The 13,405-nt window shown below is 37.3% G+C and overlaps 1 protein-coding gene across 2 annotated transcripts in view; it reads left to right on the forward strand.

Moving 5' to 3' along the window:
- LOC122787239 (kelch-like ECH-associated protein 1A) overlaps positions 1 to 13,405 on the forward strand; it is a 231,614-nt gene that overhangs the window by 180,893 nt on the left and 37,316 nt on the right. For both annotated transcript variants that reach the window (XM_044053840.1, XM_044053841.1), the window contains one exon: positions 6,044 to 6,220. In XM_044053840.1, coding sequence (XP_043909775.1) covers positions 6,044 to 6,220 — 177 coding nt within the window. The remainder of the gene's footprint in view (positions 1 to 6,043; positions 6,221 to 13,405) is intronic.

Below are 13,405 nucleotides of genomic sequence, written 5' to 3' on the forward strand. Positions count from 1 at the left end.
TGCACAGAAGGTCATTACAGCTTGTCATAGGGGCACTGTAGTGTAAAGAAGTAACAAGTTGGACTACATTACATTGATCTTTTTTTATGTTTCTCACAATCAAACACCAGACTGTATACAGGTAGTTGTCTTTTGGGGGTTAGGGGTAGGAAGGCATGCAGTTTATATGTGTGTGACATGAATGGATTGAAATGTGTTGCTGTGTTTTGTGAGCTTTTTCAGTTTTGTCCCTGTCAGAGATCAGAGTGGTACAAAGAGATGTCTGTCTTTTGGGAGTAGGGATGACGAGACATGTTGGGTGTTTGCAGCCACTTGGGATCTATGATTGTAGCACTTTGTGTCTTGATTTGTATCTCAGTCTTAACACCAGAATGATGCACAGAAAGTAACTCTCTATTTAGGAAAGAGTATAAGTTGGCAGGCATTATTCCTAGATATGATTTGTGTATCCTCACACGCATTTATCTTCTCAGTTTACTGTGAATTGCTATTTTGAGATAGCTTATTTCTTCATCAAAACAAACAAACAAAATGTAACAGCAAATTTACTTCATTATTCGTGCTTTTTTTGCTTAGGCCATCCTTGGATCAGAAGTTTGGAAAGAGCTGTTCACACCATAGCACTACAGGATAAAGCCCCTAATACACCTAGATGCCCCATGTTTGACTGGTGGCATGGGTGCCAGAGGAATCAGGTGGGTGAGGATGGCAGTGAGCAGCTGATGCTGGTTTGCCTATCCTGTGGGAAGGAAGTCTGCCTAGACTCACTAGAACAGTAACATTAAGAGCCTGGCAGGCACAGAGCTGCAAGCAGTATATCACTTGATTAGAAGACTACAAGGCTGCAGCAGGGCGATGTGGAGTTAGAACACACTCCCTGGTAGGAGTATGATACTTCATCAGCATCCTTTATCCTCCTTGGCCCCCACTGTGGGTCAGGTTGACCCTGAAAGGGATTAAGGTGGGTCTGGTAGACCCAAAAAATGAGGATAGGAGCTGGTGTCCGCTGATGGTGAGCTGTGGGAAGGAAATAAAGCCGGAAAAAGCACTAAAGTGCACCTCAAAGTATCTATGACCCATGGCTTAATTAATTTATGTGTTCCACAGTTAATACAGATCATGCTTTGTCAGTTAAGGTTTCTTGAAAAATGCAGGAAAAAGCAAAGTTGAAGAGTAAGACAGAATTTATTTTCTTAGTCATGATTCTTATTCATACCACCATTGAGTGAAAAAGGTTGTTTCAAACAAAAAAAAAAACTAAAATACTCCACAGAGCATGTAGAACAAACGTGGTCCAGTTAGAGTATATTGGAAGCATACAGGACAAAGTGTCAGGAAAGGCAGAAAAAACTGAGGAAGGTGTGAAGGGGGTGGGTGTGGTGCCGCACAACTAAGCATGTTATCATTCAGATGACTTTAAGCTTAGGTCTCATCTGCTTGGCCTGGTGGTAAAAGACCCCACAGCACATATTAAAAAGAATAAGGATACTTTACATTGTTCACATCCGTAAAACATCTTCATATCATCGTGTACAAAAATTACATTAAACCATACATTTCCCTCACTCTTGTTGCCACAACCACAACTCTGTTTTACACATTATATCACCCGAACTCCAAATCTTATTAAATAAAACCTGTTTCAGTCTCCCTTCCCAAACATTCCAGATGACTCCAGACAACGTATAATCCAAACTTTCCTTCCTTTTTTTACTTTTTCCATAATAACCGTATCGAATCATATTTATTTCTAAATCCTCCTTTTTATTTCACTCTAGTTCTCTGCTTTAACAAATCTTCTCTATAGTCTCTTTGCCCTTTCACACTCCAAGAAAACTATCCTGTTGTTTTTTACAAATATACACAGTCTCTGAGACATTATTTTATATACCAAATTCCTTTTTACTGGTAGCTTATTTATGCTTGTTTTTCACAAAAAAATCTTGGCAATCTAAAAATTTTTCAGATCTCTCTCTTTTTTTTTTTTTTCAAGCTGTAATTACTTCAACAGTGTGCTTATTCAACAAACCCAAAGGATTAACAGCCTAACACCTCATCACAATATTTTTTATTCTTTTATTAAACTACAAAGGGACTGCTTCTGGCGTGGCTCAATGTTTTTATGGCTTACCTCATCACAATATCATTATAATACATTCTTCAAGACCCCTGTATCCTCTTCACATCCAAATCCCATAACCTTGTTTTAGACTGATATTCCCGTATCTCTCCAACCCCTTTAACACTTTTCCTCTATATTTCTTTTACAATTCCATCAATCCCCATATTAAAAGATTCATGAAACAATTAATTTTTCTTTATATCTTGTCCCTAGTAAAGCATTATATTAAATTAAAGATGTAGCATACACAATGGGATTGAGTAAGCCTAATCCACCCTCATCTTATTCAACTGTCACCCCCCCCCCCTTCAGTGGATTTACCTATAACCTCAGAAACAATAAAACACAGTTTGTAAATGTTATTTTTCCTTTTTTACTTGGAATCACAAGTACTCTAACCAGATAACCAGTTTTCCCTAAAATGAATGCATTAATCAGAAAAAATTGTCTTTTTATATGACAACTTAAAAGATTCCATACCTTCCCAACCTCTCAAATCTTTTGCATCATATTATTCCACTGCTGCTCAACAACCCTTTATCCAGACCTAATCCCTAAAAAACTGACTTTATTCTTAGTGATAGGAAAATGCTGTATATTGCATTCCTCCCCTAAATCGCAACTGCAGTTTTTTCTCTACTTCAACCTAAAATCCTTCAAACATTCACAGACACTCTTTAAGAATCTTCCTATCCACCATTTATTCTTAGCTGTAACAATAGTATTGTCTGCATAAGAAGTAAAATTGGGAATATACACACTTTTTTTAATGTAATACCCTTCAGCCAACAAACATTGCACATTATACCCCACTGCATTCATAACCAATGCAAATAACCCCCTCATAGCACATCTTTACCTCACCCGTTTGCATGACAATAGAAGAACTTAAACATCTGTTTACACCCTTACCCTAGCATTTTTATAAACAAATGTCAACACAATATATACCCTTTCTCCCATAATCTTTAAAAATGCACCACAGTCATGCTCCAAACAAGCGAAAGAATTTTTAATACCCCCCCCTCACCATCAAACAGACATCACCTTTTGTACCTAAAATATCATCCACTACTTCTCTCATAAAATATATAACTCCTAAAGGCATCGTACCCTTGACACCAAAAATTCCCTCCCCCAAGACTTTACAATAAAACTTTATTAATCTTATTTATAATATTTGCATAAGAATGTATCATCGACATTATTCAACATTATAACCCTCCAACATTTTAAATCTCCTCCTTAACTTCTCCAGCCTGCAACCATTTATTAAATACACATAATATTATCTTCTTTAGCCACAATTCCAGATCCTTCTACACCTCTATGCCAGAAACCGAATTTGTATTTATATTATGTAGTACTAAGTCTAACTCAGTCAATGAAACTTTTTTGTCCAACCCGTCTACCACCTTTTCATTAATTTTTTAACCCCAACTTCACCCTTTTAGTACTGTCACCTCCATACCTCTCATCCTGTAAGCACAATAAATCTGAACAAAGTCTAAAATAATTGGGGAAATAGGCCCAAAACTAGAGACATATTTTAAATATTATTCTTATAACTTAGAAAGTTGCTAGAATAATAGGATTTGTGTTAGTGTACATTTTTCTGAAAGATATGAAGTCTGAAACTCAAATGCATGTCATGATTTAGTGATGTCAGTGCACAGTGACATGGCAGAAAACCACAAATTTTATATGAAACAAACCAAAAGTATGAAGCAAAATCTGGACCTTCTGAAAAAATCTGAACAGTTGAGAGGTATGCTCGTCCCTTTGATAAATGTTTTTAACATAGTGCTCAACAGTATATCAGCGTCTCTTCCTGGTTACAAAAATACCACCATCCTTATCTTTAACTTGTCTTATAATCCCAATATAATTTTACCACCTTAGACAAAAGTGGCAAAACCTTTTTAACTTTCAAATAGCACCGTTGTCTATTCAGTTTTCTATTTATTTTTATCAACATCTCCCTCTGATTTATAAAAAAAAAAAAAGTATCACAATTTACTTCTAAATTGTCTAGCATTTTGTTATAAACTTTACAATATGCCTCTTTATCGTTATCTATCTTTATCACGTCTGTGTTGTCTGTCCACTCAGAATGGTGTACACTTAGTGTAGGTGTTACTGAATCCCAAGGAACTTACACTTCCGATATCTCCCACCATTCTGTACCCTTTCATAATTTGTTGTCATAACAGTAGTTATAGAATGATACATTTGTAGAAAACTCTTTTTTACATTAACTTCAGTTTCATCAGTCCTAAACTACACAAAAATTATCTTACTCAGCATATTCCCTTGCCAAAAAAATATAATTGTTCCATAGAAAAATGTTCTTTTAAGATTCAAATACTGGAATTTGTCCATTAAAGCTTGTCTCAAAAGTAATGTCACAGAAATGTTCATTGTTCAAATCAGTTAATGATTTGATGTCTTTTACATGAAATCTCAAAGGCATCACTGTTTTGTTCCAAACAAAATGTCCATTACTTCATCCTTCCTACAATGAATCCTAATTGTAAATCTTCTCTGTTTCTTAACTACAGTTACAATACCTGTTTTTGCAGTCCCTTCTCTTCGTACCACATCAAGTGTTCTCTTTTGAACAAACTTCTTTATCAACAGTACTGTCCTTCAAACCATTCCCTCCACTTTTTCCACCATCTCTGATCATGAAACCTCCAAGTCTTCCACTGGTTCCCTGTTTTTCATAAATCATAACAACTGAGAGGCTGACAAACAGGTAATCTCAGAAATTTGCAGTCTGCTACCCAGTTCCTCTTGCAAGTCAGTAAAGTGCTCTTTGTAACGGCCACATTAACAGTGCAATGTAAATAACTTATTTTTGATTTACAGCGGCAGCCTCTTTCTTTTCCTGTACCTTACCATCCTCGCACATGCTCTGCTTCTCCTCTGACATGTCCCCGCTACACCAAGCAGCCCCCACGCTGGGAAATGGAAAACAGCCATGAGAAGATGAGTAAATGACCATTTTAGTTGCAGCAATATCCTCCACCCTTTCTGCACATAAAGCCTGTTTTACAATCTGAAATTCAGCTTAAGAGCTACCCTTAAAATGTTTCTGACCAACAGCTACTGCACCATTCTGATGATGTTAGAACATGCTGTCTTCCAACACTGCCAGTGACTCAGCTCTAATTAGTAGCCAACATACTGGGGTGGGGAAGGACTGTAAAGTGTCACAGCTATCCCCGGTGATGCTCCTGGACAGCTCCTTATACACTTCATTGGGAAATCCACATCAGGGGCATCTGCAGCAATGACTATGCACACTTCCTGCTTTGATGTCATACATGTCATACACTGTGAATAAGGATGAATGGCTTAGAGAACTCTCTTTCCATGTAAAGACAAATAAGAGCTGACCTGCCTGTTGTAATAGCTATGGACCGGAAACTATTATCTTGTATAACAAAGTGTTTCATCAGGTAGCCCATCAACAGCACAAGGATAGGACTAAACTAGGAAGACAGGCCTGAAGTCAGTGGCAGAAGAACAGAAAGGGAAATGCTTGCACAATGTGCTGTATCCCATTTTTATATATATTAAAGGGTAGCCAAGGCAGAAAACCCATGTGGATGTGTGGTTAGTCTGACTAGCAGTGCATCGGTCTTGTTGGCTTGATGTGTATCACACAAATTGTTCATCAGTAGTTCTGTACACGTGGGAAGTGTTCCTCATGTAATAAACGTATCATTCAGTATGTATGTCAGATAATGATTACAGTGTCTACATTACTTTAGTATAGTATTTATAGCTGCACTGTTTGTAGTAAGCTGCAGAGGTGTCTAATGTTACTTGCATGCTGTTTAATAAAATGATGTCAATTACATGAAATCTGTAGAAAAATAATCCCACAAATATTCCTGCGTCCTTTTTTCCTAGGAATTGTAACACTTAACAAATACATCTATGTCATTGGTGGCTATGATGGTGCAAATCAGTTGAACAGTGTGGAGCGATATGATACGGAAAATGACTGCTGGGACGTGGTATCTTCCATGACCCATAAGAGGAGTGCACTGGGGGCAGCAGTACACCAAGGCACAATTTACACTTTTGGTAAGCAACTCTTATTCAGACTGGAGTGTCATAAATGTTCAGGTGTTTTCATTTGTACAGAGCACTGCTGCTTAAATACCTGCTTGTTAGGTAATGTGCATAAGGCAGGTGTTTGGAGATTGTAAGTTGTGAGTAATGAACGCATCATTTACACATTTTGTGTTTTAAGATTATGGAATAAACATCTGAACTTAAATGGTTAATTCACAAATGTTATAGGTCAAAAAAATCGACATACTTGATACATTACATACACTGTCACAGCCTTCGGGTACAAGCAATGCTATTCTTTGTTAAATTCCAAAGATAGATTAGACTCCCCCATAGATGCATTTGCCACCTCCTTCCTCCTCAAGTATGTGCACACACACACACACACACACACACACACACACACACACACACACACACACACACACACACAGATGTGCATGTGTATACACACAAACTTTCATTAACATAGTTTCCATAAATAATTTAATGCTCTTAGCAAACATTATTAAATATGTTATTTTACCAGTAGCTAGCTGGCGCATTCAGCTAACCTCTAGAAGCTGCCATTTGGATCACTCCAGGTGGATGGAGCAGCATACTCTGCACATGAGAGATGGTCCAATAAATTGCAGGGTCATTAATGAATCTTGGCATAACCCATGACTCATGTTCAGGCTATCGCTGTATATGTTTTAAGTGACATTACTCACCTTTGAGGTACTGAAGTTGTGTACACACAGATAGACTAATAGGTAAGTAAGGTCATTCTTGACAAAAAAGATTCAAGCAACAAACACACACAGATAACCTGCATTTCGTACACTGAAATTCTTTATTCTGTCTAAATCACACATCACCAGGACACAAGTTTGCCACTCAAAGTGAAGGACTTAACATGAGATCCGAAGAAACATTTGATATGACATTCATCGTCAACTGGGGCATTTTCTACCAACGAACAAAGACTGAATTTTTTTGGGGGAGGGGGTAATGCAGTACGCTTATTAATCCATAGCCCTCAACCTTCTATCTCCAAGTCTGAATATGTGACAGACTTTCAGTGCGGAACTGTGAGGAACATGGGCTTTTTAAGACCCAAAATGCGGAACATTCCTCATAGTGATGTACAGTTGAGAGGTATGTATTAATCTCTATCATGGGAGTCATGGTTGCTGTGCAGAAGAATACTTTCTGAGTTTGTACTGGCTGCTTGGTGCAAAGTGGTCAACTAGTATGTCCCTTGTTTGTAGCTTGGATAAAGCACTCTATTTATATGTAATGCTGAATGTAGTTTGGAGAGCAAAGTGCAGTTAAGTGTCTTTTGTTCTAATGACTAAATGTTAACCTGAATAGTTTTTTGTGTGCAGATAAGCAACTCTGCTTACATTTTTCACGTGTGGGAAACAGGAATATTATACCCTTGCCTGATTATTAATTAATGAAGCTTCAGTGAAGTACATTGAAGTGGGTGCATTACGATTTTTACAGGTTGTGCACATAACAGAGGAAGAGAATTTGCACTTACTTGGCTTTCGTTCAGTCCAATAGGGATTTTGATAGATGATAATTCTGTTCATCATGGAAATTAGCCTGGAGGTAAGAGAATTTAGACTAAAGCAGGCTATGTTTAAAAACAAGATTATTTCAAATTACTAGAGAGTCCCCCCCCCCCCATGAAAGATTACAGTGTGCTTAGTTTTGTTTACTGAAGAAAAACATCCTCAATTTTTTGTACCCATTTTGTTGTAATTTGCAGATGACGTGGTCCATTGCAGTAGGGAGCTTTCAGTGTGTTATACAGCTAAAGTGATAGTGACCTTAAAAATGAAATCTGTGTAACAAAGTTAATAGCTTTTATTCTACAAATGAAAGTTAAGAGATAATACTAGTGTTAGTGTGCAAAATGTGTCTGTTTTGCATAATAACTTAGAAGCTGTAAAGTATTCTTCAAACAGGAATTCATGAAAGGGCTAAGTATGAGCTGTATGGCTCTTGCAAAAAAATACCCTTCTCCCAAACAATGCCATTTTGTGATTCAGATACATTAACCACAATGAGGAAAGACCTCGTTACTGGCTAATTTGCATGTCCCTGAATCCAAGTTACTTCCATGATGTACAGATCATTACTGATCTGCACATTGTAGTAGTAAACTGCTGATTGTGTAGGCATTAGCATCTCCGCACAGTCTCCCACACTTACAAGTACACATACACACACACACACACACACACACACACACACACACACACACACACACACACACACACACACCAAAGTTGCCTTACCTGTCTCCCTGACATGTCTGCCCTCCCATAGTTCCCTGAACTCCAGTTTCCGTAATAGTTTAAGTGCCGTTGTGGCACACTTGAATTTGGCTTGGTGGCTAGTGTATCCCCCTACCACTGATTACCATAATAGTGTGACATTATGGCATGCTAGTGGTTGCTCTGGGGGCTAGTGTGTCTCCTCATCCCCGATTCCTGTACTGCTGTATGTGCCATTATGGTATGTAAAAGTAGAAATTCCTGGTATGTAGTGTTTCCTTCTACCAGCCCGATTGACATCCTGAAGTTGATGTCTTTATGGCAGTTAGAGGTATGGTAATTCCTGCTGTCTAATGATTCCCCCAACCCCTGATCCTTGTACTAATGTCGGTGACATTTTGGCACTTTACTGTTAATATATCACTAGTGTTTCATGATTTTCCCCCACCCCCACCCCCAGTGCCTATATCACTGTCCTGTTTAGTTGTTGAACACCGTCTTTTTGTCAGCTGCGAAGTGGTGGGCTGGACATGCTGATATACTTGGCTGAGTGATTTCTTGAATTTTTCAGCTGTGTTTCTGCCTTCCTGGAGATGCTTCATTAGCATTCAGCAGAGCTGCAGTGCCAGCACTGTGTAGTGCTGCATGTCTTTGTGCTGGAGCACCATTCAGCACCATGATAGGGCCATTGCTGAATACCATATGGGTGCTGCAAAGTTTACACAGAGGTGCACACTTTGCAGTACCTTCATGAATTCCCATCAGTGTTAACTGCAACTGTTTAAAAAAAATGCAAAAAATATTTGTTTTATTTTTGCTGTACCATTTTATTTGGCTGAGTGCTTTGCAGTGCTAATACTGAATTTTATGCCAGACTGAATGAAGGTGTATTACAGTGAATACTGATTTGTGTTAGAATAATTGTGAAGACTGTTGGATAATTAAAAGGGTCACTGTTGAGAGCATATAAATGTAAAGAAGATATATTCAGTATTTTCACATGTTCTGTGTTGAAAAATCAAAGCATTTTCATTTTGAGACTAGTTTTTTTGAAGATTACTTCATTGGTGGAGAAGTAAAATGTCTTGGCTTGATTTTTGCATTAGCTGATCAAATTATTTTTACTAGAATAAATAAGCAAAAGACTATATTATTCCAGGACACAACCCGATAATACATTTATACAAACACAAGTGGCAAGGCCTTAGGTTCAGCAGCATGAAAATTAGAGGTAATTCCAGATTCAGAGTAATCAGCTTCTTCAAGAAGGTCAGCAGAGGGTGGAGTTCAGGTTTCCATTACAAGTGAAAAAGAAAGCCATAAGAGGATGAGTATTCTGATAATCATTTTTAAGAAGTTTTTTTTACAGTTAATTTATCACTTTAGATACAAACATAAGAGTCAGGATTTAATCTGTTGACCTAAGCAATCTTATTAATGGACAAAGTGCATACTCTTTTCTATATCAAGTGGCCACCACGGCAAGTATTTCATTAAATCTCAAAGCTGTGACAGAGGCATAATCATCTTTCCTACAATTAGACAGATTTCTTTGCAAAATAAACACTTTTATTTAGAGTAGTATCTATTCAGTGTTAACAAGAGGTACTGCAAACTTAATTTTACAATGTAAAATGATAATGCTGATTTAGCAGAGAAGGTAGGTACTATAGCTACATGTTGGTTGTCATACAATTTATGTTTTGTGTATATTCCTGAAGAGTGTGACTCTAACCAGCGTAACATAATTGATATGTATGGTTCTTGAATCACATCTCTGGTGTGACAGATTAAGTTATATTCTGTTTAGATTTCACATCAGATTGCTGGATTTAATTGTACTTTAAGCTTTAGTACTTTTTCTGTAATTATTAAATTTCTGAAAATATCAGACATATTCAATATGTTTAATAAAATCAGTGAAATGAAAATTATTGAAATGCAGGATGCTATACGTATTTTTATCTAATGTTCAAGAAACAAAATCAGACATCAGAAGAATTCTGTGAAAGTCGTGTGTACCATTTCTTTAGTTTCATCTAAGGTTACCCTTAATAATAGTAAAAAAAGACAACTGCATACTTTAGTGTAATTCAGCAAATTAATTTAAAACTGAATTGCAAGTGTTACAGTTAATGGGGTTTCACTTTTTTGCACTATTCATTTTACTTTAATAATTATTTTAACAGTGTATTTTGTAAGGAGTCTGTTTGTCTTCTTGCTTGATGGAGTAGAAATATATTTTGGTGGGATAACATATTATTTATTAATAATAAATAGTTCCATTTACTGAATCAGTTATTGGATTTCTTAAAAGGGGGTTTGGCCAAAGTCTATGGGAGTTTTGATGATTTTGTTCAGATTTTTTCTATAAAATACAGTTGATATTAGTTGTTTTAAATACAGTGTATGCTGGATCTGCAATTATTTTGTTAGATTATGAAGAACAGTTTCACGCAACTGATTTAAAATGAACTCATATTACATCAAGCAAGTTGCTGATGTTAAGAAAAAAAGAATGTCTGAAATTATAGCCAGCCCAGCTACTGTGAAGCATCTGGAAGTTTGCTGTAATTATATGCACTGCTAGAGTGTAAACAATATATGTGAAGTTGTTCTATCTCACTGTTCATTCTTACAGATGGGTTCGGCTCTGAGTCAGCCTACTACAAAGCTCGAGGTCTTCAGACAGCTCGAGGCCAAGTCCCTACACCATGATGCACCTTGAGTTACCCCAGATCTAATTTGCCGCTCCAGTAGATCGGAGGTTCCTTGCACAGCTCTTGCCAGTATAGGTTTTTCTTACAGTAACAAGCTGATTTGTTATTTCTCATAGTATTTAGAGATAGTTTGCATAGTCTTTCATAGTTATAACTTTTATAGCTTATTAGTAGTATATTTATTCTCCTTTTGGCCTTAGTTTTTCTTATAGGCCTTTAATATTCCCTTTCCTTTTGGTGTGCCTTTATAATATTATATAGCTTTGTAGTTTAAATAAGTAGATAGTCTGTGAGTGATTTTGAATAGTGATAGTTAATTCACAGTTTATTCTTATTCAGCCCATTTGTTGTTTAGGGCTTATTTCACTAGTTTAGCTTTACTAGTTTAACTTTACTATTTGTGTGGGTGTGTGTACTCTCTTTAAAAGTGCAGTAGACTTTTTCTTGTGTAGTGCACCTGCAGGTGTAGCTGAAGAGATATGGGTTCCTTCCTACCTGACTCTAGTGACACCCCTATTAGGGCCAACACACCAAGGTGACAAGAGGGACAGATTTTATTCTAGGTGACACATCTAGTTTTAAAAGGCAATAGCACAACTATAAACAAATTATTTCAACAGTGCACCAGTTAGCAGTAAGGCAAGGTGAGAATATGCATGCAATGAAACCATACATTCATCCTCTTCCCCAGAACTCAACAGAGGAAGGTCTTGACATTTAAACATGCACAAAAAAGGCAATATCAATGAGCATTAAAGCTTTATAACGCAGCAATACAAACACAGGAAAAATGCATTGTCATTAAGCAATAAAAGTCATAATACAACAATACAGATATGAGAAAATGCGATGTCATTGAGCAGCAAAATTCTTGAAGGCAGCAGTATTAAGACAAGCAAAATGCAATGTCATTGAACAATGAGGATTTATAATGCAACAATACAAATATGAGAAAATTCAATGTCATTGAGCAGTAAAGATTCTTTAAGGCAGCAGTACTAACATGGCAAAATGCATTATCACTGAACAGTAAAGATTTATAGTACCACAATGCAAATATGAGAGAATGCAGTGTCATTCAGCAGTACTAACACCTTCTACCCCCTTGATTAATTTTAAACAGACCAACTGTGAAACACTCTATTATATCTTGTTCACTGGCCAGTTACTACTTACAGTCTTGCTGCTGGCATGATGGGGCCCAAGCTGGAGCTCATATGGATTCCAGTTATTTGTAATCCACAAAGCATTAAAGGGGGGGGGACCACAATCTTATAAAAATATAAAATGATGGCCAGAGCCTCTCACCACTCCATCAAGAATATCCTAGTGACCAGGTGCCATGGTTCCTCTGATGAAAAAAGTAGAAAATCACCTACCAGAACTCTGGTAATCATCTATGGCTTATCGGTACTAGACCCAAGGGAACTCCTTTCCTTGCTGAATCATAGCAGGAGTAGAACTACTGGTTTCAGTCTTCTCTCCTGATTTCATAAAATATCTTCATCCAGGATTTCAGCAAGAGACAGACACAATCTGCTACTTCACTTCCCTGTCCCAAAACACTAGAAAAGAAAATCCAGTCATGCTGCAAGTCCCTTTTTCCCCTTCAGCTATGTGTTTCAATCTTCCCTCCTTCAGCTAGTCTTCCAGAATCCTCTTTCACTTTCAAAATTGTCTTTTTATATTCCTGAAAAGGAGCTCCACCTTGTGGTGTAATGGAAAACTACAGTCTATTACTTCTACATGAAATACGTTGGGAGCTACACTCTCCCACCACTTGAAAATCTTGAGTCCCCCCAAGACAAAGGTAGATTAGCAGAAAATATTTACAAACACTAATGCACCATCAACTGAACAATATTTTTGCATTCAAAAGGTACATTCCATCAAGGGTAATCAGCCTTATGCTTAACTTGAGATTGGGCATCACCACTGGAGTAGGAGGCATAGGGATTATGAGTGCAGACCCTCCGATGAGCTGTGGTCACAGGTTCCTGTGTACTATGTCCCAAACTGTTATAGGTAAGTCTCTGGGGGCCGAATCAGTCTCTGCCGTTTTGGTTCGGAAGAGACAGCTAAGGAATTTTGCTCGGAAGGTTTGTCACTTACATCACATTCAGTGTCTAGTTATTCAGTAGGCATATTGTCTACTTCTAACATCTCCTCTTGTATAACTTCACTTTCATTTCCCATAATGGTAT

This window comes from Protopterus annectens, chromosome 13.part0 (genome assembly GCF_019279795.1).
Source record: "Protopterus annectens isolate FY-2018-M chromosome 13.part0, PAN1.0, whole genome shotgun sequence".
In the NCBI taxonomy this organism is placed as follows: domain Eukaryota; kingdom Metazoa; phylum Chordata; order Ceratodontiformes; family Protopteridae; genus Protopterus; species Protopterus annectens.